The 26,964-nt window shown below is 40.8% G+C and overlaps 2 protein-coding genes and 1 non-coding gene across 8 annotated transcripts in view; all 3 read right to left on the bottom strand.

Annotated features, from left to right (window-relative positions):
* akap13 (A-kinase anchoring protein 13) overlaps positions 1–12,751 on the bottom strand; it is a 95,514-nt gene extending 82,763 nt beyond the window's left edge. For all 6 annotated transcript variants that reach the window (XM_039810018.1, XM_039810020.1, XM_039810017.1 and 3 more), the window contains exon 1: positions 12,521–12,751. The gene's annotated coding sequence lies outside the window, so the exon portion shown is untranslated. The remainder of the gene's footprint in view (positions 1–12,520) is intronic.
* Positions 12,752–15,637: 2,886 nt separating this feature from the next.
* On the bottom strand, positions 15,638–15,709 carry trnaq-uug. Its single transcript has one exon. It is a non-coding gene; the product is annotated as a tRNA-Gln (tRNA).
* Positions 15,710–16,087: 378 nt separating this feature from the next.
* Positions 16,088–24,689, bottom strand: ska1 (spindle and kinetochore associated complex subunit 1). Its single transcript, XM_039810022.1, has 8 exons — positions 24,608–24,689; positions 24,006–24,193; positions 22,724–22,809; positions 22,511–22,626; positions 21,830–21,924; positions 18,741–18,878; positions 18,344–18,513; positions 16,088–16,651 (listed from the first exon to the last, which is right to left on the bottom strand). The coding sequence occupies exons 3-8, from the start codon at positions 22,803–22,805 to the stop codon at positions 16,503–16,505; spliced, it is 750 nt and encodes a 249-aa protein (XP_039665956.1). The 5' UTR covers positions 22,806–22,809; positions 24,006–24,193; positions 24,608–24,689; the 3' UTR covers positions 16,088–16,502.
* Between the last annotated feature and the right edge of the window lie 2,275 nt (positions 24,690–26,964).

The following is a 26,964-nucleotide window of genomic DNA, read 5'->3' on the forward strand; positions in this document are numbered from 1 at the left end:
ATATATATATATATACATACACACACAGTATATATACACATGGGATTAAAACCACGTTCCCTCTTTGAAAAGCCTTGTTTTTCTGTTGAATAGGAGTGAATTTATTATTATTTAATTCTAGTGAAACAAGAGATTAACCATCAGTGTGGCCAATCTTGATGAACCTTACAGTGCCAATGGATGAATAATTAATAAGGTCTAATGATTCTTAATTACAAAAGTTCTGGTCAGTCAGGAAATTATGACTGTGGGCTGAAAGGCACAAGAAGCCTAACTCTCCTTTACCAGACGTGCAATCAGGAAGGAAAAACTCATTCAAATAAGCAGTAATTAAGATCAGGCCCCCGGACCCCCCCGAGCTAGCTTATCCATATCCTTGTGAGAACGCCCTGCTAACAAGACCTGATGACTGAATTATTAGTAGGCCTGTCACGGTAACAAATTTTGCTGGACCACAAATTGTCCCAGAAATGATTGCGATAAACGATAATACTGTCGTTGTGAGACCATTTTCATCTAATATAATGATAATGGCATAATGATGCAGGTACACATTTTCAAAGATCAATAAACTTTTATTTCTAAAGAACATCTGACACTGGGACTGGAAGACATTTTAAATATCCACAATAAATGAACAAAACAACCAAAAACAAGAACTAAAATGGAAATTTTTCCGGCCACGATGAAAATGATCAAGCTCATTTTTATTTATCATGTGATTAATTGATTTATTGCATATTGCGACAGGCCTATAACTAATAATAATAATCAATGAATAACAACAGCGAGTGTCTGAGAGAGCTGGGAGTGTGTGTGTGAGCCGGCCAGGTGGAGGTGCTGAGCTCTGCCTGACTCGTGCTCTCATCTCTTGGTGTTGAACCCGATGGGTTAGCTCAGCCTGCACACCTCCCTACCCCATGCATCCAGGACTCCGAGTCCCAGAGGGGAGCACATCAGCTGACAACCTGAGTTTTTTTGTGATTGTTGCGGGCAAAAATCCTTGATTATGTGGCACGTTTTCTTAAAAAATGCGATGGAATATGCGGGATATTTATGCAATTTTATGCGATGAAATTGCGGAAACTTGCAAAAACTGCAGTTTGATGAAAAAGAGAAAAAAATGTGATTCCCCCCAACACCCTGCTTTTCGATGATGTTCACGTCGCGTAATTACGTCACTTCATAACGTTCCCATGGCAACAGGAGAAAATGGCTGCTCTTGTGTGAAGTAAACGCAACATTTTTCTACTTTCTGCTAAGATATATTACGGGACTTTTTTGCAACGAAAATGCGGGGATTATGAAATCATGCAAGCCCCACATGTTTTGCGCGGAAATCGGCAATTTATGCAGCGAAAGTGCGTTGTATTTGAAAAAAATGCGGCCCCCCGCATAAATATGCGGACTTTGGCTGATTATGCATTGAGTTATGCAATCGCATAATCACGTTTTTCTGGAGGGACTGACTGGACGATTCCATGCCAACTGCGGAGGCTCAGGTCGTGTAGGTGTAATGCAACCAGGTCTCCTCTCAGAGTGTGGACCAGCAGCAGCCTGTGTGATCCCACTGGGGAGTCCCTAATCACATCACTAATTAGTATTACCATTAGCTGGGACAAGTGCAAATGATCTTCTGTCGTTTGTCTCTCATTGGTCTTTTCTTGCCACTTCCAGTCTTTGTTGGCTGAATGCAGATTTCAGTATGAGCAGCAGAGCTTACAGCCAGGATTTTAAAGTTGCCTCTGAAGCATGCAGTGTCCCCCCCCCCCACGTCCAGCGGGTCCAACAGTCACAAGTGGGTTAGGGTTAGCCTCCATTTGTTTCAATCGCTCATAAGAGCTTTGACATGCAAGTCCTTTTCTATCAACACATCCAATTTGTGCTGTTCCATAGGCCTGCACGATTAATCATTATAAAACTGCGATCTCGATTTTTTTTCCGGCCTTTATTTTGATAGGACAGCTGAAGACATGAAAGGCAAGCAGTTAAAGAGTGTGCTAAGAAATCATTCTGTTTTTGATACTGTACTTAAACTGGCAATTGACAAACTCTAGAAACTGTAGCTGCAGCATGTTGATTGACATGTTTTAATTATGTAAAGACATGTTCAAGGAGTTCAGCTAGAGCCTGTATCAGGGCCATATTTAGTTCAGCTAGAGCCTGTATCAGGGCCATATTTAGTTCAGATAGAGCCTGTATCAGGGCCATATTCAGTGCAATGTGTTATAGGTCACTATTTTTGGTAGCCTACTGTACTTAAATGGCCAGTATGAACTTTATTTTCTTTATTCATTGAAGCCTCTATGTCTACAGGCTTGTGGTGATGCACAATGTGCTATAGGTGCCAAAAGAATCTCTGTTTGGTACTGCCAATTTGTCATGGTTCATGTGTGCAATAAACATTAAACTTTGTGAGAAAAAAAATCGTGGCAGAGAATCGTGATTTCAATTCTAAGCTTAAAAAAAAAAAGAAGAAAATATCGGGATTCATATTTTCCCCGAATCGTGCAGGCCTACTGCTCCGCCATGCGGAATACAGATCTGACATGACTCAGCATTTACACTAAGCAATGTGTATGCCGTTTTTCGTGGTTGGTACTGCAATGTCATCGGAATGTTTTATAAATGTGATGTACGGTACACAATGTATAGGCCCATATGTTTTACACTCACACCTAATTTATAGTCAAGTGAGCAGGTTAGCACATGTGATGAATACATAATTACTTCAAATAAAATCAAATGCTTGACTTGACATTTTTTTCTGTTCATTCACGCTGTCTTCAGATTTGTCGTCACGGTAACATTAATGTATGACAGCTGCATTTGTTAAAGGCAGCACACCAGAAAGCCTCCACACATTACTGCTCACACAGCTCACCATTTTACAGAGAGAGACGTGGTCTTTTTTTTTTCTGCTGAAATTATTACATTAAGATGAAATAGTGAAATAGTGAAAAGATGAAATAATATCAGCTGTAATGTGTGTCTACTGTAGGCAGCATTGGTTTGTTGCTACAGGAACAGTTGCCATAGTGCAGGATACATTTTTCCATCCGACCTTAAATACACTACAGCTGTAGCAGAGCGTGATCAGAGGGCACGGTTGCTTTCAGCTCAGAGGTGTTGCATATGCTGAGTGTTTACCTTGGATACGTCTGGTTGCCATGGAGCGGGCAAAGTGTCTTCACAGATTATTGAATTAAAAGCGTGGGAGCCACTGCTCCAGTCAGCTTAACGCTGCCACTCAGGCACAACAGCCTTTACACCGACAGAAAGAGTGTTTACAGTAGATGCAGCGAAATGCCAGGCAATTACGGTTGCACACATGCACGCACGCGCACACACACACACACACCAAATTCCACAGGGGTGTGATTAGTGGCAGTGCTGTAGGATACGACTCATCAGATCTCCCAGCAGCCCTGTGAGGCCACGCAGTTATCCCTGTGATTAAAGATAGCTGCTGACGGTGCGAACTCTTCTCCTTAACAAAGAAGGCTTCGATAGAAAACTTTCAACAGCACTAAAACGGTGAGACGTCATGAAAAAGTCCAGTTCTTTTGCACTGTGGGGTTATTGTTTATTTTTGTTTTTTTTTTTTTTTTTTTTTTTTTTGTTTTTTTAAAATAAAATTAAAAATGAGGGGATTATTTTTTTTAAAAAAATAAAAAAAAAAAAAAAAAAAAAAAAAAATTTTTTTTAAAAAAAAAAAACAAAAGAGATGCGGGGGGGGTTTTTTAAAAAAAGTTGTGGGTGGGGCGGGCGGTTTTTAAACACTTTTGTTACAGACGCCTGCCAACATCTAATGCCTACCACACACTTACAGACTGAGAAAAGACTTTGGAAAGCCTAATCTAAAGACAAGTTATAGACTATGTAAAGACTTGGGATCTTGCAGGGTCACAATTTGCAAGACTACAACTAGATTTGTTTCAGGGTTACATTGAAAAATGTAACCCTAGTGGTGCAGGTTCCACCAAGTCAAATTTAAGACTTTGTAAGACCTTTTAAAAGACCATAATGAATGAAATTTAAGAACTTTAGCACGACATTAAAAACAATACAAAAACATCAGATGCCAGAGTCGGGAAACATCTAAAAACAATTCTCAGATTTCCTCATTTGCATTATAAGACTATATAAGTCTAGTCCCCCTGTAGAGGACCCGGAGGAGAGTTGGGTATCGATTGGGTTTTTTCCGATACTGGTCCTAAAGCGATACTTTTAAAGTGTCGTTGGTGTCTAAATGGTGACTGAATTGATACCAACCGCTTTGTCGATACTTTAAAATAAAGAAGAGCACGGCTTGTGTATTGCTAAAAGCCATATGGTCAAATTCTAATTATTTATTTAAAATGTAATAACAATTACTTATAACAAAACTTATTCTACCAGTCAACTGTAGTTACACGACAAAAACAAAAAACACTAGATGACAAATGGATATTTTACAATAACATTCAATGCACCACCAGCTTACCAACTGTAATTGAACGTGCCATTACGTCCCGTAATTCTAAGCTAATGAACAATTCCAGATACTGAACACATTTTGCAATGTGCATCTCTGTTCACTTACCATGACCCCTACTGTCATTACTAGGGTTGGGTACCGTTCACATTTTTACCGGTACAGATACCAGTACCTGAAATTCGGTTCCGGTACCAAACGGTACTTTCCTTCTGTAATTACACACCGGTTACATTACCGCCCCCGCTGTCATTTTGCTTCTTTTCTTATAGAAATAAAAACCCTTTTAGTTCATTTTGGCGTGGCAGAATCTGGAGGCTACACCTCTAATCACCACACACAGACACACCTATATTATTCATTCAAAGTCAAATTATACAGCCCAATCAGACCTGCAGATATGAAACCCTTCACAAGTGTTTTTGGATTTGAGATTCAAGGAGCAGGTTGACTAAGAGGTCCAATCATGTTTCTCTCAACTCCGATAGGCCTCAAACGTCTCGGAGTGACCCACCACTGATGATCTGATCATCTCCTCATGACTACAGCCGCAACTCTCTCTATTCCTCTAACATGAACAGGCACATTACTCCTACTTTATCTTCTTTGTCTACCACTGAGTCCCATTTCAAACATTAACACAATATATACAAATATAACTTGTATTGTTTGTTTGTGTAAGTATAAAAAAAACAATACACTTTATATATGAATAAATTAATCTTAGATGTGTGGGAAGTAGTCACGTGATAACAACATTTCAGAATGACTGATACTTCAGTTCCTTTTCATAACTCGCTGGAGTGACATTACTGTAATATGACCACCCAGCACTGCAATTCCCTGTGTCTCTGCTGGCAAGAGGAGCAACCTAACAACAGAGCCCAACAGTGTAACAGTGTCAAGACTCTGATGAATCACTGCATGAAAATCTGCCTGGCTCTGTATGGGAAGGACCAGTCTAATCCAGAACATCTTCGTACCAGTATGTGTCCAATAAATGCCATTGGAGACTCAAAGCGCTCCTTCTATTCCTCAACTACATTTTCATCAACCTTTCCCATAGAGAGATTCAATAAGACCACATGGTCCAGCTTCTGCTCCAGAAATAAGAACATCTCAAACTCATACATTAAAAAGGTCCCATGGCATGAAAATATCACTTTATGAGGTTTTTTAATATTAATATGCATTCCCCCAGCCTGCCTATGGTCCCCCAGTGGCTAGAAATGGTGATAGGTGTAAACCGAGCCCTGGGTATCCTGCTCTGCCTTTGAGAAAATGAAAGCTCAGATGGGCCAATCAGGAATCTTCTCCTTATGATGTCATAAGGAGCAAGGTTACCTCCCCTTTCTCTGCTTTGCCCACCCAGAGAATTTGGCCCACCCATGAGAGAGAGAGAGGCATCATGGCTTTCAAACCAGCAAAGTGGCAGTTGGTCAAGGCCAGTTTTTTTCAAAAATATTGCAATTGCAATTTAATATGAGATCATTTTTTAAGCTCTTTGTCTTCTGTATTATTCAACAAAGCAATAAATCATTGTTATAGTATGAACAACACAAGATTAGATAGATTAAACAAACTGTTCTTTCCTGGAGGCCAGGCCTGGATGTGATGATGACATTAGGTGATGCATGAATTTATATAAATGACATCTTTTATTTAACTACTTCAATCACAGTCGCATATTGAGCACTGACCAAGTCTGGTGTAAACATTCATATGAAAGTCAGAAACAAATCACACAAACTAAAGTGCAGATTGCAGAAATATAAAAACAAATATGTGGCTTTACCACACTTAGTAGTATTTAGATTATTTAATTATTATTTACTGTAATAAACATGTGGATTGCACTTTTTAAACACTGTCTTTGAACTTTACTAGACAGTTAAATAAGTAAAAATATAGTATAAATTATCGAGATGAATTGTAGATGAGAATTTGTTGTTTGTGTGTGGTATATGTGTACGTGTATAAACATATGTGTATATGAATAGATTTGTATTCATGTATTTCTCCGAATGATTAGTACATTCGACAGGAAGATGTTTGTTAAATAATTAAATTTGTGGTGTCTTGTAATCCCATGTGGGATGGGCCAAAATGTTTGGCACGACACAGAAATAAAACATAACTAACTATATACAGTATTTTTTTTACAGCGCGCACACAGAGGAGCTCCAGCTCCAGCCCCTCCCTCCCCTCATGAAGTTGCGTGCCGCGTGCATGACAGCGTCAACGTTACACTTGCTCAGAGAGGCTATCGTAACGTTAGCAGAGCTATAATCTTAGATACACCGATGCGTGTTCATTTGTAACTGCATCCCCAGAGAGACGCTGGAGAAACAGCAGCTTAGCTCAGAGATTATTTCAGAAGCTAAAGGTCTAGCTCGGTTTCCTCTGTCGAGTTTATAACTACAGTTTAGAGACGTTATCAACTGCAGTTACATTACTGTACGTTTAGTTAACGAAAGCAGCCTCTCTAAAGTCAATCGTTATGGAAAACACTCATACATCATTACAATACATAATTTAAAAAGCAACAGAGCCTGCAGGGTCTGTAGAGGGCGGCAGTGTTTGTGCAAATATAATATACTGTATATTTTCATTAGTGTTTTACACTATAATAGCCGATAAAGGCTGTGTGTGTATATTATAAATATATAAATGTGTGTCTGTTAAATACAACAAATAAAAACGTGCCTCCTCCATACATTCTTGCCACATTATGCTACATTGTTATTTGAATTCAAAGTATAAATATAGAAGTTGTCATGAGCACTGTTCTCATCTGATATTGTCATATGAAACTAAACGGCCCAGGGAATCCAGTGGTACCAACCATGTCATTCTAGCACGTTGAATAATCGTCCAAAGTTAGGCTAAATGTTGGCGAGGGAAAAACTGGCACGGCCATTTTCAAAAGGGGTCCCTTGACCCCTGACCCTTCAGATATCTGAATGAAAATGGGTTCTACGGGTACCCGCGAGCCTCCCCTTACAGACAATCCCATGCAGTTTTTCTTATGCAGCAGAAATGTTTTATTTTATTCCAAAATGGTGTGTTTCAATATTTCTGCACACTGGGGTCCCTAAACAGTCTCTGGAGCTGCATACGGAAATTGGGTCTGACTGGAAAGCTGAGACCTCTGCTGGTTTAATGAGCCCAGTAGTATTCCTGAGTGATGATGTTAGTACCAATGACAGCCACTTCATTGTAGTGAGTTTAAAACTTGACCTCACTCTATACTAGGACAGTTTTCTTCGAACTTTTTTAAATCCCAATATATTGCTGTGATACGTATGGTCAGACTCTAATATGCATGCATGTGTGAAGTCGTGTAAACTAAACCCTGTTGTGAATGCAGCTTCAAGAAGATCAACAACAAGTTTCAAGGAAAGAAGCCGAGCTCAGAGGACAGGGTAGCAGAGGGAGAGACGGAGTATGACTCAACAGCAAAACACGCAGCTCTGGTTAGCCCCCGCATACCGCTGTGTGTCACAAAGACACAACTCCAGGCCAGAGACACACAGGAGAAACCAGGGTGTGTACTTTCAGCGTGCTGTGTATTTCTGCCTTTTCAAGGGCCTGGGAGATTATAAGAGAGCTAAAAATAGTGGTTGACAGCCAACATGTTCTCACTAGGTGGTGGAACGCTAACGGTCTTCTCTCTCCGCTGCTGCTGTTGTTGTAGCTGACCGGGGGACCCACAGACGGCTCTTCCAGCTCCGCCGTTTTCATCTGCGCTCGCCGATCTGCTTGTTGTGCTAACCTCAGCACATGTTGCTACCGGTGAACAGCTAACAGTTTTACGGGCGGAACTCGCACTTGTGAAATGTGGTTCCACATTACGTGCATCAACCTGCATACCGTGGATTCTGCGTGCGGCAGCAGCGTGCACCGGACTGTGACCCCCCCGTACCTCGACGAATACACAAACCGCTACAGCCACCAATTCGCAGTGTTTACTACCTCATCCGCCCAAAGGAAACCCATGTTCTCGGTTTAAATGTCTGGCAGTCATGAGGATTCTTTACAGGAAATGTCTTCTGTCCTCACCACAGCACTCGTTTCTCGCTCTCTCAACATACCTGGCCATTTTTCACATTCCCAGATTTCCACACTTGAGCTGCTCCTCATGTGGCTAGAGTAACCAGAGGGGTCAAAGGTCATATGACGCCACTGACAGGCGACTAAAGGAAACGCCCCGTGTCAGAAACAGAATAACAGATTTCTCTGGGTTTGACATTTGGTGGAAACATTTGGGATAGTGCAAGTAGGTAACTCAACAAAATATGTATATAACATAGGTATGGTCGTTTTTAGACATTTTAATGCAGAAATGTTACATATTGTACCTTTAACATAATGAGATTTTGGATAAAGAATCATCAATAATGTGGAAATAATGACTAAGTGGATAAAGGCAAATAACAGAACAGCTGGAACAGTCTGCTAAGTTCAGAAAAGGACACCACTTTACTGTAACGCAGCCTTTAAAACCAGGAAAAGACTACACTTATACCATTTCACGATAACCAAAATCTAAGACGATGTCTACTCACATACAGTATCTCACAAAAGTGAGTACACCCCTCACATTTTAGTAAATATTTCATTATATCTTTTAATGGGACAACACTGAAGAAATGACACTTTGCTACAATGTAAAGTATTAAGTGTCCAGCTTGTATAACAGTGTAAATGTGCTGTCCCCTCAAAATAACTCAACACACAGCCATTAATGTCTAAACCGCTGGACACTAAAGTCAGTCCACCCCTATGTTAGATTCCCATAGAGGCAGGCAGACTTTTATTTTTAAAGGCCAGTTATTTCATGGATCCAGGATACTATGCATCCTGATAAAGTTCCCTTGGCCTTTGGAATTAAAATAGCCCCCCCCCCACATCATCACATACCCTTCACCATACCCCCCCACATCATCACATACCCTTCACCATACCTAGAGATTGTCATGGGGTAGATTCCATAAAATCATCTCTCTATCATCTCTTTATCAGGATGCATAGTATCCAGGATAATATGCATCCTGATAAAGTTCCCTTGGTCTTTGGAATTAAAATAGCCCCCCCACATCATCACATACCCTTCACCATACCTAGAGATTGGCATGGTTTTATGTCGGTTAGCCTAATAGCTGGTTTGATTTGCATTGAGAGATGATTTTATGGAAAGTACCCCATGCCAATCTCTAGGTATATATGGACTGACTTTAATTGCCAGCGGTTTAGACATTAATGGCTGTGTGTTGAGTTATTTCGAGGGGACGGCACATTTACACTGTTATACAAGCTGTAAACTTAATACTTTACATTGTAGCAAAGTGTCATTTCTTCAGTGTTGTCCCATTAAAAGATATAATGAAATATTTACTAAAATGTGAGGGGTATACTCACTTTTGTGAGATACTGTATATCGATATAATATCAATATATTGCCCAGCCCTAACGGAAACACAATATTTTATGACATTGGCCAAAAACTGTAAGAAGTGAATCAAGCATATACAAAATGTCTTTAATATGTAACTTAAATATGAACATGTTTATTACAAACCTTTTTTCAAGTAAGAAAGGGAGCCAAGTATTAAATGTTGTCAAACCACAAACAAGAACTTGTCTCAATAAAATATTAGAACTATAGCTACTATAAATAATAATAAACAAGACTAAAAAGCAGACATTGAATGCCGTGTTTTGGTTCTAACAGTTTGCTACAGACATTTCGGTTGTTACCAAATATTGATTTGACGCATAGCCATAATCTCAACAGTAGCAGGTTTGTTACACCTCAAGATAAACACAATGGGGATGTAAAATCCAAAGAGCACTTATCAATGCGATCATAATTAATAAAAGTCTAATAAAAGTCTAATAATCTTCTGTCTGTCTGTCTGGAGGAGATATTGGTTGGCTGGTTTGCTGGCTATCTTGATAATAATAACCAATCCCTTCTCTTTGCCTCTGGAACAGGAAAAGCTGGTATGAATGGAATTGTGACCATGCTGACCAAGCAGCTCAACTGTACAGAGACACAGAAAATGAAACAGCTGGAGAGAGAAGAAACAGATGTGCAGCTTCTCTCTGTCACCAGGGTGAGAGAACTGGCTGTGATTGGCCGATATATCACGCCTTGCCTGTTTCCTTTTCTGGATTTACTGCTTTGTTTTCGTCCCTGCTTAACATCTCTTGATCAGATCTTTTAAAATATAAGATGTGTAAGCTTGTTAAAAAAAAAAGGAAATTAGCTTATTTAGCCAATCAAATTCATTTTAACCCACATGTTCCCTCCTCTGCATGTGTTGCTCTTTAAGCCCAGCCGGGGTTTTTGCAACGATATTCCCCATTAGGAGTCCTTTGAAAATGACATGAACGTCCCTTTGTTCTGGTGCCCTTTCTTTGCATAAACATATTATTCACACATTAATCATATGACTTACTGACTTCGTAGCACAAGACGAGTTGTACTAGTTAAATATGAACTTGCAAAAAGAATAATTCCCATCGTCTTTTCTCTCTCTCCCTCATTTTATTGGATTTTACAAATCTCGCCTTAAAAAAGAAAGTTTTAAAAAGGGACTGTTCAATTGAAGAACCTATTTTCAGCCAGATTTGATGTTCCCATGAACCCAAATGTTACATTATTTATAAGAAAACAGTTTTAAGTAGTCATAACTTTAAGTCAGCATTAACTTAATGCTGACATTAACTCTTAATGCTAACTTAATTAATTAGAGCGAGTTGCAATTTGGGCCGGTGACCTATGTATTAAGCCTGATATCACAATGAAAAAGACGTGCAACATGCCCAGTGGGTACAGTGGGCTCTGCAGTTCGATCCCCTCTGTTCTGTCAGAAAGAAGCGGCTTCAACAGCACACAACGTGACACACTGTGCCCGGTGTACCTAAAACAATCTAACTACTGTGGACGTGCTGATCCAATCACTCTGTATGTTTGATTTTGTACGTAATCAGTCTGTGTGTCTGTCTGTGTGTGTGTGTGTTGAATGATGGCAAACACTTTAGATGATGCTGGCAAACATTCAGTCCAGCATGTCACACACACACACACACACACACACACACACACACACACACACACACACACACACACACACACACACACACACACACACACACACAGCACACTGGAGGGATTCCCCATATCAGTCTCTTTGTTGAGTTTAGGGTCCATTTCTTCACTTTTTGAGACGTACCACTGCTTAAACACAATTCCCTACAGAACGTCTGCTCTGCTCACATTCAGCCAGACTTCTTCAAACTCTCCCGTTCAGAGGATCGTCCCCACGGTTTGGAACAGAGCAGAGAGCTGAGACTCCACTGATGAAGACATATACTGTACATCCTAGAGTCGGACCAGGTGAACCATGCAGGCAGCTGAGAGCAGCCTGGCTCACACTGCTGGAATATGGCTGCATTATCTGCTTCATCATCATCATCATCTTCATCTTCATCATCATCATCAGACAATCAGCTTATCCGACACTCAAAAGATTCCCAAAGAAACTTCCCATGCCAACAGTAGACTTGCAAATCAATCTCAGCTGTGCGCACCACAGAAGGGCTTCACTTTGCACTCTAATGATAGACTATTAAAGCAGTAATAGCGACGCCATAGGTTAGTACAGGGCCATGTACGTCCATTAATGTGGCTAAAATCCTAGCTGTAGGCACCAACACACACACACACACACACACACACACACACACACACACACACACACACACACACACACACACACACACACACACACACACTCTAAGCGTTGTATCTAACAAGACAAACAGCCATGAAAAGGAACGCTGAGTTCCAGCAGCAGAAGAGTCCAACTAAAGCTCAGAGTCGCCGTTTGGAGAGCTGCGAACGGTCGCAGACCCAAACCGTGACCGGGGTAGGAAAAGCAGCGCCGGGCTGCGCCGCTGTACGCGTACGGCTGGAGAAACTTCCCACAGCAACACGAAGCCGAGAGCAGGCAGCCAAAAGCTCCTTCTTCTTACCTTGTTGCGCTGAGATCGGACCGTCTTTTGTCTTCTAACTCGGCTCGGATATGTCCCGGGGACTCTGTGACGCATCTCGGTCCTTTTCTCTACCTGATCAGCGCACGCGACCCCTGCCAGACAGCAGCATTCCTGTCCCGTCCGGATCCGGATCCGTGTTCAAGCTGCTGGGCGCTGGTTGGGACCACACTGCTCTGGGTCCATGCTGAGAGACGGTCCCCAGTCAAGCTCCACAAGAGGAAACCGCTCACATCCGGTGATCCTTTTCAAAATAAAACCAGTTTAGTGACTAACCTAGCCTAGCCTAGCCTAGCCTAATCCTGGTATAAATCGCAGAATCGCATTAAATTAGACTACCTATACCAACAATCACACAGTTTAAAATTAGGATAAAGGACTATTTGAGTACTAAATGCACATGCGCTGTTACTGAGCGCTGCTGGTGATTATGTTGAGATGATGTTAAATTGCCAACTGTCTTTTTTTCTGTTTTTATTTTAGTTTTTCACTGTATATTTTAATATGGAATTATTATACTGCTGTCTTGGCCAGGACTCCATTGTAAAAGAATCTCAATTGGATTATTTCCTGGCAAATTAAAGGTTAATAAAATAAAAAATAAAATAAATAAAAACCTATTGCGCATGTGAAAAGGACTGAATAAAGCCTGTTTAGTTTTTGATCCTTTACGTTTTAAGAGACGAGGAATTAGACTTTGTGACTCCGGACTGGGGATTATTGCTGAGGTGTTTTAAATTAAATGTTTTGTTGTAGCAATTCATATTAATGCATAATTCAAGTTAGTTAAGTTTCAGGTTTTTATTTTATAACTTCCCCCCTGTTTATTTCCGTATGTTGGTTATGTTAGGTAAATGAAATCTCGTTTTCCAAAAAATGTTGTTTTGCAAAAGTTTGTTTTTTTAATTTTTTTTTTTACAATAAATGTTCCCCAGAGCCACGTGGTACCAGTCACTGGAGCCAACGCAGGCGTACTGGAGACGTTCTGTTGGTCCGCTGTAGAACTGTGGTTGGGACCGACGTACGAATATCTGTTTCTGCCATAAATCACATGGTGGGGGTGTTGGAAGGCACAGATTGTTCTGTTGTCTCCAGCTGGGTTCCTATAGGACAGGACGCCCTCTGGTGGTAGAAGAGGAAAGTACACCTTGAAGCAGAGAAGCGCTCCTAACAGAGCCATAGAGATATAACAGTATAGGGACACTTATTGAAAGGCTGCATCCATTGTGATGATGAACAGTGTGTGATTGGTGCTCTCACTCATTTTAAAGGGACTGAAAGCAGCTGAAGTGGCATGGCTTAGCCTTGTCAGCCCTAGATACCTGCTGAATGCTGCTGGCTTTGATTTTGCTAATAAAGCTGTTTTTCGGATGTCTTCGGATAGATCTCTTTCCTGACATGCAGCTCAGCACAACACTTCACCTAACATGGGGAATGCACTAATGCAACCAAAACTCTCAATTACTACTTTTAGTTTTTTTTTTATAAGCCTACCTCTTCATTTATTTATTTTACTTTATTTATTTGTATTGCTGAAATTTCACAGCTGGGAATATTGTGCTTTATTTACTTAAAACATTGTATTACATCAAAAATAAAGGGGACTTCTGCATTACATGACATGCTTTATCTCATGTACATAGTTAGTTGTCTCTGCAGTATGGCTTGACACAGCCTTCATATTGTCAACAAAAAGCAAAAGCAACAAACTTCATATTGTCAACAAAAGCAAAACTGCAGAAGGCGGCCATCAGTCTAACCAATTCAAAACGGTAGGTGGATTATTATAATCCAATCACATAAAGAAACTGTATATTTCAGTTTCTGATCTGGGATATCCCAAATACAATACCAGTTAAGACTTGTGTCTTTGATGCAGAGCTAAGGTTCAACTGAGACTTGAACTTGGATCACAAGTCCAGAGTCCTGACCATTACACCACTGGAACCTAGAGTGGTCAGGTGAACTGGTTTAGAACACAGGTAAAGTCTCACATGGATTCAGCACTCCCATTGAGAAAGATGTTTACAGGTAGCGTGGCAGATGAAGGAGAACAAGTATCCTTGCTGCAGCATGTCTTGCTATCCTACAGGTAAAGGTAGGATTCAGTTCTCAGATTGTGTAAAAGACTGAAGTTGTTGACAGCGCATGGGTCATCGCATACATGTTTCATCTCATGAAGGTGTTTGTAGTCAGTTGTCTCTGCAGTATAAAGCAGAATAAACCCTCAGAAGCTCCACTACCACTGGAGTGCTGACTCCCGTTTAGACTTTTGACTAGGGCTGTGCAATTAACCGAAATGTAATCATGATTATGATTTCTGCTCCCAATGATCACAAAAACAGAATAATCGAGAAAAACAATTATTTAGCTCATTACGTTTTGCAAGTAAACTCTTATTTTCTCTTGTTTTCTGAATAAAAAAATAAAGTTTAAATAGGAAAAGTATTAAGGCAAATTTCAGTTTTTTTTTTTCTTTTTACTGTTGATTTATTGAACTTTTTTTAAGTTCAATAATTGCAACATCTTTCCAGAAGTCAATGAGTAATCGTGTTAAATTATCGTGATTTCAATATTGACCAAAATAATCGTGATTATATTTTTTTCCATAATCAAGCAGCCCTACTTTTGACTTAGATGAAGAACTAAAGGCCTTTTTATGGTTCTGCCGAGGCGCCACGCAGAGCTTTCGCCGTAGCCTACGTAAGTGGCCTGATGTTTATACTTGTGCGCTGGTGTGTGCGTCAAGCCGGCATGTGTGTGTGTGTGTGTGTGTGGGGAGTAGGTGATAGAGCGAGGGAGAAGTGAGAGAGTGATGGGGATTATTTTCAGGGCAAGTAGGGACACTAGAGTCCTAGTGAGAGACCCAAAGTGTCTCCCCTGTTCTTTCTGACCACAGTGGGAGATCTGGACCAGGAGAAGTTCACCCTCTCCTTGATTTCATGTTGTTTATGGAGAAGGAGAACCAGGAAACAAGTCGGGGAATGCAACGCTACCAAGCCACGGCCGAGCGACGTGCGTCGCTGCAACGTGTAGTTACATTTTTCGAGAGGTGCGCGTCAGGCCGTCGATTCAACGCACGAACATAAAAAGGCCTTAAGGTTCCACCGAGACTTGAACTCGGATCACTGGATTCAAAGTCCAGAGTGCTGACCATTACACCATGGAACCCTGGAGCAGTCAGGTGAATTGGTTTAGAAGGTGTCAATATTTGAAGTCTCCAAATCACATCTTTTAGAGTATCCAAGTATCCGTGCTGCAGCATGTCTTTCTATCCTACAGATAAATGTAGGATTCAGTACTCTGATTTTCTATTTGTATTAACCTGAAGGCCTCAGTTTAGTCAATGCAACAAGGTGAGTGAATTAGTATAAGCCAAACACATAAGTATACACAAAACAATAACATCTATTTTATCAACTCACAAACCTAATGTCATTCTGGCAGGACCACAGAATGTTAAAACTTTAAAATTGAAAACCTTTTAAAAAATCTGAGCATTCCTCATATTTGTGACATAATTGTTGTGAGTAAACACGCACGCTTAAATAGAATAGTGAGGGATAAGTATTTCAAGTTATTAGTCACATTTTTCTTTGATTTTTATTTAGTTTAGCTTAATGCAAGATGCTGTTGACACTTTTAACAATGTTAATGTCTCAATATAGAAAAGTCTTTATAGTGATTTATACCACAACATACAAACACATACATATTCCAGTATTATGCGCACATATAGGTGGCACATTAAAGCACATCCATGGGTAAATCTTTAAATGTGTACATTTAGATGACAATTTGAGCGGGCTCACATTCTGTGACGGTCACTTTTTGCTCCGAAAAGTGTGCTGAGGCCAAATATCTGACAAATCAAAAACAACATATGTATAATTGTTGTCTAATAAAAAAGAAAAAAAAACGACCTAAGTGAAAGCGCAAATTCATGGGATGAAGTCACGTTGGTTCATAACAACATATATCGGATGACGCCCCCCCCTCGAAGCTCCCGGAGCCGCTGGCAGTGTCGCAGCATGTTCAGAATCCCTTGGAAGCGTTTGTCCACCTTCATCTGAGTAAATTCACGGATGTCGTCCTCCACCACAAAATGGTGACCTGAAAGACATTTCAACACAACAGTGAGACCAGTGCTGCGTCGCGTCGTTTTATATAATGGTATGTTCCAGATTTGAAAGGTTTTATTCAGCTAAGTTACACAGACCCTCAGAGTCCTACTGATCCCTGGTTTTAAAAAGGGCACGTTCCTGTATTGGCCTGCATTTTCTTTATTTACAGCACGTTTCTTCATATGTTGTCAAAATTTGTGTTTTATCCATTTGTTTGTGATATGTGTTGTCAAAGTGAAGATTAGTATAACAGCTTGTGTGTTCTCAAGTTGCAGTATATGGAGTTTTTAAAAATCTAAAATTAACAGATCCAATTCACTGAAAATACAGAGCTCTGTTTACAGCTAGTAGAGCTGAAGATCTTAATTTCTATCATTTTACACGGCTCGGGCCGGGCTCGGGCTCGTGCGGTAAACGAACGGTCAGGTGATGCGTTTCGATTAGCGCGAAAATGGATGCTGAGGAGGTGAAAGGGAGGCTTGCCTCTGGAGGACTTATTTTATTTCTTTGTTCCAACTTCCAAGTGGCCTATAGCCTACGTTAGTCATGAATAAATGATGTTAAAACATGTATGAATGACTCATTCTTGACAAAAGAGCTGTGTGCGTGCGCACATTTGAATAATGTCGGGCTGTAAACGGGTTCGTTTGTCAATCAAAACGTACTTGTCGGGCTCGGGCCCTATCGGGCCTAACTTTTAAGGCCCGATTACAGCTCTCAGTCCAAATTAAGCATTCCCTTTACTTCCTGAGCCACTAGATGGCACTCTCTGTTCAACAGAGGGTTAAAGCACACTGAGCTGTCATTCCTAGAGCCGTTTAAACTTTAAACAGACAGCGCCATCTAGTGGCCTCGGGAAATAAAGAGAAAGGTTCTTGAAGCTTCATTTGGACATCACTAGTATACACTATGGATCATTAAACTCACCGTTCCCAATCTGATAAAAGCCTACGATAATAAAAGCATATTGATGTATGGGATTTCAGATCCCTACGTCAGGCTAACCCTTACATGTTTCATCTAATGGTCCGAATAAATGCATAATCCAAACATACTGATCATTATCTCTGAATAGCCATTTTTATGTTGTGCTCTGGTGACAGATTAGACAGGAGACTGTGCTGGATTTCCTGCTTTACTCTGGTTTCAACAAAAAGGACAGGACTTAACTAGGGTTTGGTATCATTTGGATTTTTATGCCGAACGGATACTTTTAAAAACGATTCCGATTCCTAAACAGATTCTCGTAAGTGTAATCTGTTTACTAGCGACCACGTGCAGTGAATGGTTACTATGCTTTTACGTCCGTTTTGGTGAGCCCAGAGGGAAAATATGGCATTTTAAAAGTAGCCTACATTTCCGGGAGCTAGCTAACGATAGACTACAGAGGAAGGGGGATATTTTTACGTCCGTTTCGGAGCGACCGAGGGAAAATATTTCAGTCGACACATTAAGTGGAACCGAAATGAGTAACCGAAATTTGCGTTCTAATCCGGTCCGATTCCTAGCGGTTGCCTAGGAACCGGTTCCATAGTGGAACCGGGTTTCGGTACCCAACCCTAGTGGTCGCTACATCTGGTTAGAGCCTCTCCGGTCATATCAGTAACGGCTGGTTAACAGTGAAACGGGTCATCAGTAACATCCCCATCTGTGATCAGGGTAGGCGTCCCGGGCAGTGTACCTTTTGTGTCTTTTGTCTCCTGGTCCTTGAAGCGCTGGTGCAGCTTGCGTGCGTGATTGTTGAGACTTTTCAGCGGCTGTCGGAGGATCTTGTACTTGGCTGCTGCCGCCGTGTTGATGCTCTGCACCGCGGCATTAAGTTGTTCATATGATGCACGTCCTTTCATGTACCTGAGTGGGACACAACGGGACTCAGCTTTAGAGAACACACAGACACACAGACACACACACACACACAGAGACACACACACACAGACACACAGACACACACACACACACAGAGACACACACACACACACACACACACACACACACACACACACACACTTCAATGTTCCCCCAACAATATCAACATCATGAGGATATCATGCTGGATATTAGTGAGGGGCAGAACTTACTGAGGGATGCTCTGAAACTCTGGCATAGTGATGACCTCCAGCTCTCTGACGGAGCTCTTGTTGGTCTTTTTGACATTTTCCGGCTGGGCTGGCTGAAGATCTCCACCTTCTCTCTGGTTCTTTACAGGTTGGCTTCCACTGAGCCATGAGAGGAACATTAAACACCAGACATCAGTCATCATCAAGTCAGCAGAGCTAAAGCTTTGGTTGTCTCTTAAAAGGAACACGCCGACATATTGGAAATTTAGCTTATTCACCGTAACCCCCAGAGTAAGACAAGTCGATGCATACCCTTCTCATCTCCGTGCGTGCTGTAACGCTGTCTGACGCCTCCAGCATTAGCTTAGCCTAGCACAGATCCTGCAGGTAACTGGTTCCAACTAGCCTACTGCTCCGAATTATGACAAAAGTGACAAATAATAACACCAACATGTTCCTATTTACATGTTGTGATGTTAGCAGCGCAAAAACACCGTAACATGAGAAACGGCCATCTTCTATCCATAAACAACCCGGGGAACTATATTCTCAGACAGGCTTGCTGCGAGCATATCACTCCGCCCAAGCACTATATTCTTCCGCCTGTGAATATAGTTCCCGGTTTGTTTACGGTTAGAAGATGGCTGTGTCTCATGTTACGTTGTTTTTTGTACACGCTGTGACTCTACAAATCACAACATGTAAATAGGAACATGTTGGAGTTACAGTGCCTTGCGAAAGTATTCGGCCCCCTTGAACTTTTCGACCTTTTGCCACATTTCAGGCCTCAAACATAAAGATATAAAACTGTAATTTTTTGTGAAGAATCAACAACAAGTGGGACACAATCATGAAGTGGAACGAAATTTATTGGATATTTCAAACCTTTTAAACAAATAAAAAACTGAAATATTGGGCGTGCAAAATTATTCAGCCCCTTAAGTTAATACTTTGTAGCGCCACCTTTTGCGCGATTACAGCTGTAAGTCGCTTGGGGTATGTCTCTATCAGTTTTGCACATCGAGAGACTGACATTTTTGCCCATTCCTCCTTGCAAAACAGCTCGAGCTCAGTGAGGTTGGATGGAGAGCGTTTGTGAACAGCAGTTTTCAGTTCTATCCACAGATTCTCGATTGGATTCAGGTCTGGACTTTGACTTGGCCATTCTAACACCTGGATATGTTTATTTGTGAACCATTCCATTGTAGATTTTGCTTTATGTTTTGGATCATTGTCTTGTTGGAAGACAAATCTCCGTCCCAGTCTCAGGTCTTTTGCAGACTCCATCAGGTTTTCTTCCAGAATGGTCCTGTATTTGGCTCCATCCATCTTCCCATCAATTTTAACCATCTTCCCTGTCCCTGCTGAAGAAAAGCAGGCCCAAACCATGATGCTGCCACCACCATGTTTGACAGTGGGGATGGTGTGTTCAGGGTGATGAGCTGTGTTGCTTTTACGCCAAACATAACGTTTTGCATTGTTGCCAAAAAGTTCGATTTTGGTTTCATCTGACCACAGCACCTTCTTCCACATGTTTGGTGTGTCTCCCAGGTGGCTTTTGGCAAACTTTAAATGACACTTTTTATGGATATCTTTAAGAAATGGCTTTCTTCTTGCCACTCTTCCATAAAGGCCAGATTTGTGCAGTATACGACTGATTGTTGTCCTATGGACAGAGTCTCCCACCTCAGCTGTAGATCTCTGCAGTTCATCCAGAGTGATCATGGGCCTCTTGGCTGCATCTCTGATCAGTCTTCTCATTTTATGAGCTGAAAGTTTAGAGGGACGGCCGGGTCTTCGTAGATTTGTAGTGGTCTGATACTCCTTCCATTTCAATATTATCGCTTGCACAGTGCTCCTTGGGATGTTTAAAGCTTGGGAAATCTTTTTGTATCCAAATCCGGCTTTAAACTTCTCCGCAACAGTATCTCGGACCTGCCTGGTGTGTTCCTTGTTCTTCATGATGCTTTCTGCGCTTTAAACGGACCTCTGAGACTATCACAGAGCAGGTGCATTTATACGGAGACTTGATTACACACAGCTGGATTCTATTTATCATCATTAGTCATTTAGGTCAACATTGGATCATTCAGAGATCCTCACTGAACTTCTGGAGAGAGTTTTGCTGCACTGAAAGTAAAGGGGCTGGAATAATTTTGCACGCGCCACTTTTTCAGTTTTTATTTGTTAAAAAAGTTTGAAATAGCCAATGAATTTCGTTCCACTTCATAATTGGGACCCACTTGTTGTTGATTCTTCACAAAAAATTACAGTTTTATATCTTTATGTTTGAGGCCTGAAATGTGGCAAAAGGTCGAAACGTTCAAAGGGGGCCGAATACTTTCGCAAGGCACTGTATTTTGTCACTTATTCGGAGCAGTAGGATTACTGGAACCATTCACCTGCCTGTTCTGCTGGCCTGATGCCACTGGAGCCGTCAGACAGCGTTACAGCACGCAAGGAGATGAGAAGGGTATGTATCGACTTGTCTTACTCTGGGGGTTACGGTGAATGTCAATCTAATTCCTGTGTCTTTAAAATTTTTTGTTGTGGTTTTTTTTTTTTTTTATTTATTTTTTTTTTTTTATTTGAGAGGACATCTGAAGACAAAAGGGGGAGAGAGATGGGGAATGACTTGATGTGCTAAGGACTGAGCCTTGGTACATGGGGCGCACCCCCAACCCGCTGAACCACCAGGGCGCCCCAGCTGAAGGTTTTCTATTAGCACGGTATTGTACAGTACGTTTTGTCAAAAACAAAATCTGAAAAAATGTGGGGGTGAGCTATGTAGGCAGCTTGTGCTCTGCGTTACATTTATTACACTTCATATTTACCTCGGCCAAGGAGTTTATGTTTTTCGGCTTGGTTAGTCTGTCTGTCAGTAGGATCACAGAAAAACTACTGCCCTGACTTCATCAAACGTGATGGAGGGGTGTAACATGGGGCCGAGGAAGGACGCATTACATTTTGGAACGGATCCAAATACGAGGCGGGATACACAAATAATTTTTTACATTCATTAATGGGGTAGGTCGTTTGCGCTGCATGCATGTGCTGTCAGAATAATAGGAAAAATAAGTTCCCGAATTGCATCCTACAGGAGAACTCACTTTGCTGGCTCTTTCTTCCGGGGCATGTGTGCAGGTACGTTGTCCTTAATGTGCTGGACGCCCTCCAAATCCTTCTGGAGAGACTTCTCAAGTTGCTGAAATACAATCAAACGGGATGGTCATGAAGAACAAACCCCAATTCCAATGAAGTTTGGACATTGTGTGAAACGTAAATAAAAACAGAATACGACGATTTGCAAATCCTTTTCAACCTATATTCAATTGAATACACACTGATAAACCATTGTTTTTTTTTGCAAATATTCACTCATTTTGAATTTGATGCCTTCAACATGTTCCTAAAACGCTGGGACAGGGGCAACAAAAGACTGGGAAAGTTGAGGAATGCTCAAAAAACACCAGTTTGGAACACTGCACAGGTGAACAGGTTAATTAGTCATGATGGGGTATAAAATGAGCATCCCTAAGCTCTCAGAACACCTAAAGGACTACGGTTGAAAGCTAGCGGCTGGCTAACATCGCCACATTTACACAAATGTTGATTAATGTGTGCCGTCTTTACTAATAAATAAATAAAATGTTGACTAACATATGGTTTAATATAAATATTGGCCTTAACAGTCCAGTGCTGGGCAGGTTTGAATTGAAACCAATTAACTGTGCCAGGTGCACACAGCTGCGTGAAGGCTGATTCCAGCTCTACTGCAGGCCCCACTCTACCTTCAGATGCTCCAGCTGCTCTCTCTGTTGACCAACACACTTTTCAAACTCCTCCAGAAGTTCCTCCAGTGCAAAGAGTTCTTGACCAAGCTTCTTCATCTTACTTTGAGGCAATTCTAAATGTGGAGAAAGAAAAAGAACACAATGACACATTCTATTCTGCATCGTAATAAATCAAATGTTAGCAGTTGTGATAAAATCACTGTGTCCTACCAGCAGCAGACAGATCCAGCATGCGCTGTAAGGAAGAGATCCTGTCCTGGATGTGATGGCTGACATCTTCCAGCTCATTCATTGTTCTGAGGAAGGGACACGCTCAGATCACTACAGGTCACTACAGGCAGCAGGTCACTACAGATCACTACAGGCAGCAGGTCACTACAGGTCACTACAGGCAGCAGGTCACTACAGGTCACTACAGGCAGCAGGTCACTACAGGTCACTACAGGTCACTACAGGCAGCAGGTCACTACAGGTCACTACAGGTCACTACAGGCAGCAGGTCACTACAGGTCACTACAGGCAGCAGGTCACTACAGGTCACTACAGATCACTACAGGCAGCAGGTCACTACAGGTCACTACAGGCAGCAGGTCACTACAGGTCACTACAGGCAGCAGGTCACTACAGGTCACTACAGGCAGCAGGTCACTACAGGTCACTACAGGTCACTACAGGCAGCAGGTCACTACAGGTCTCTACAGGCTAGTCTATATTGAGGGCCGCCAGAAATTCCGCCAGACATCCGTCACCTGCAGGGTAAATCCAGACAGCTAGCTAGACTATCTGTCCAATCTGACTTTTCTGTTGCACAACTAAAACAACTTTTTAAAGTACACAAGTTCCACCAAAAGAAGTTCCTTCCCGAGGCTATTTAGCAGTGGCACTGGTTGCTCCATCTGGCGCTTAGCGCCGCCCAAGACGATCGTGATTGGTTTAAAGAAATGCCAATAATCCAGATCACGTTTTTCTCCCATCCAGGAATTCTATGTGGACTAGCCAGACCTTCTTGCGTTGCGCTGTGGAGGAAGGTCTGCACATGCAAGACTAGTACAGGCAGCAAGTCACTACAGGTCACTGCATGGAACACATGAGGACTTTAACATTAGTTATTATAACGTTACGAAAGCACAAGTTTTACTGTGATGCTACAGACAGACAGACAGACAGACAGACAGACAGACACAGCCAGAGGTAAATAAGATGTGTAATATGAAGTTTAAGTGTTACGCAGAGCACAAGCATTAGTTTTCATAACAGACAGCTTTAGCTTTAAAGACAGACAGACAGACAGCTTTAGCTTTTAAGACAGACAGACAGCTTTAGCTTTAATAACAGACAGACGGCATTAGCTTTAATAACAGACAGACAGCATTAGCATTAGCCTTGATAACAGACGGAGAGAATTAGCTTTACACCAGGCTGCACCGTCTCTGCGAGGAACGTTCCGTGTGACCGATAACCTTTCAACACATTTAGGGAATAAGATACTCACACCCAGCTGAGTGTTCCTCTCTTCCTCTCCGTATACTCTACTCCCTTCTTCTTCCCGGTTCAATTTTAAATTACTGGAGACGTCACGGCCATGGAGACCAGGCGCACGCTCTCTCTTCTTCTCCTCCTTCTGTTTCTTCTTCTCCTCGGTTGGCCAAAAGCTTTAAGCTTTAAGGTGCATTACCGCCCCTGCTGGCCAGAAAGTGTTACAAGCAGGAAAAGAAAGAAAGTTTTTTTTTATATTTTTTTTTTATTGTTCATTTATTCAGAACATAGATATACAAACAAACAAGGCACAATCACAAATCCATATAAAAAAACAGAGCTGTGGCCTCAAGTCGAGCATATAAAACAAAACCTAGGAGCTTATACTTTACAAAACAACATAAGGAATGATATAAAAATTAAGATTTTCAAATAAATAGATCAATTCAAGGGCTTTTAAAAAAAAAAAAAAAAAAAATCTTTAACTCGTTTCAATGACTTGCACAAAAGATTTTACTCATTCTTCCAATGGATCAGGGAGGGTTTGGTCTTAAAGTATCTACATTTATGTACAAAATGTTTTCCTAGCAACACCAAGTTGTTGAGAACAAAATCTACCTTCTTATCTTCAACAAAAACACCAAACTTTATATTCTTCACTGTCAGAGGTGGTATCTCAATGTCCAGAGGTGTATAGTCCAGGTGCCAGAAAGTAGAAATCCTGTCCAGCAGCTGTCCCAACCATCACTAAACCAGCTCCTCTACCAGGTAGATGAGCTCGTTAGTGAAAACACCTGTTCTAGATGTAGAGGCAGATCCAAAAACATGGCAGGATTTTTACTTTCTGGCACCTGGACTATACACCTCTGTCAATGTCCCTGGTCTGTAACCACCTCTGCAGATCTCTCCATAAGGATTGCACCGACTCACACAGAAAAAAGAAAAGAAAGAAAGTTGTAATCAGATGAGGATTTATTGCCAACTAAGTAACACTTACAAGGAATTTACCTTGGTGGATGGTGCATACATAAACGTATTAAAAGAAAATAAACAATACATTAAAGAAAAGATTACATGAATAAATAAAAACTATGTACTAAAAATAAGAAAATAAGACATCCATGCATGTATGTATATATGTAGGCTATGTATGTGTGTATATATGCATGCATGCATGTATGTACGTATGTATGGCATGGGGTACTTTCCATAAGATCATCTCTCTCAATGCAAATCAAACCAGGTATTAGGCTAACTGAAATAAAACCATGCCAATCTGTAGGTATGGTGAAGGGTATGTGATGATGTGGGGGGGGCTATTTTATTTCCAAAGGCCAAGGGAACTTTATCAGGATGTATCCTGTATCCTGGATCCATGAAATAACTGGCCTTTAAAAATAAAAATCTGCCTGGCTTAATGGGAATTTAACATAGGGGTGTACTTACTTATGCCCCCAGTATTTTAAGGAAAAACAATTATTTATTTACGATACATTAGTCATTTACAAAGAAAATTGATGTCCTTAAAGGTTTGATTTTTCCTAATGTTTTTAATTAAGTCATTAAGATCAATTTCAAAAAGATGATTTTTTGTTCCTCTTTTTATTCAACTTTGTAGTCAATGTATGTATGTATGTATGTATGTATGTATGTATGTATGTATGTATGCATGTATGCATGTATGTATGTATGTATGTATGCATGTATGTATGTTTGTATGTATGCATGTATGCATGTATGTATGTATGCATGTATGTATGTATGTATGTATGTATGTATGTATGTATGTATGCATGTATGTATGTATGCATGTATGTATGTATGTATGTATGTATGTATGCATGTATGCATGTATGTATGTATGCATGTATGCATGTATGTATGTATGTATGTATGTGTATGCATGTATGTATGTATGCATGTATGCATGTATGTATGTATGTATGCATGTATGTATGTTTGTATGTATGCATGTATGCATGTATGTATGTATGCATGTATGTATGTATGTATGTATGTATGTATGTATGTATGCATGTATGTATGTCTTGTTCTAGAGATGTGTCTGCTGCTAGAACTCTGTGTGGCATTCATCTGGTCTCTAATCTGAGCTGCTGTTAACTTGCGATTTCTGAGGCTGGTGACTCAGATGAATTTATCCTCAGCAGCAGAGGTGACTCTTGGTCTTCCTTTTCTGGGGCGGTCCTCATGTGAGCCAGTTTCGTTGTAGCGCTTGATGGTTTTTGCGACTGCACTTGGGGACACATTCAAAGTTTTCACAATTTTCCGGACTGACTAACCTTCATTTGTTAAAGTAATGATGGCCACTCGTTTCTCTTTAGTTAGCTGATTGGTTCTTGCCATAATATGAATTCTAACAGTTGTCCAATAGGGCTGTCGGCTGTGTATCAACCTGACTTCTGCACAACACAACTGATGGTCCCAACCCCATTAATAAGGGAAAGTAAGGGAAACAATTCCACTAATTAACCCTGACAAAGCACACCTGTGAAGTGAAAACCATTTCAGGTGACTACCTCATGAAGCTCATTGAGAGAACACCAAGGGTTTGCAGCGCTATCAAAAAAGCAAAGGGTGGCTACTTTGAGGAATCTAAAATATAAGACATGTTTTCAGTTATTTCACACTTTTTTGTTAAGTACATAATTCTATGTGTGTTCATTCATAGTTTTGATGCCTTCAGTGAGAATCTACAATGTAAATAGTCATGAAAATAAAGAAACACATTGAATGAGAAGGTGTGTCCAAACTTTTGGCCTGTACTGTATGTATGTATGTATGTATGTATGTATGTATGTATGTATGTATGTATGTATGTATGTATGTATGTATGTATGCATGTATGTATGTTTGTTTGTTTGTATGTATGTATGTATGCATGTATGCATGCATGTATGTATGTATGTAAGTATGTATGTTTGTATGTATGTATGTATGTATGTATGTATGTATGT

This window comes from Perca fluviatilis, chromosome 8 (assembly GCF_010015445.1).
Source record: "Perca fluviatilis chromosome 8, GENO_Pfluv_1.0, whole genome shotgun sequence".
NCBI lineage: Eukaryota > Metazoa > Chordata > Actinopteri > Perciformes > Percidae > Perca > Perca fluviatilis.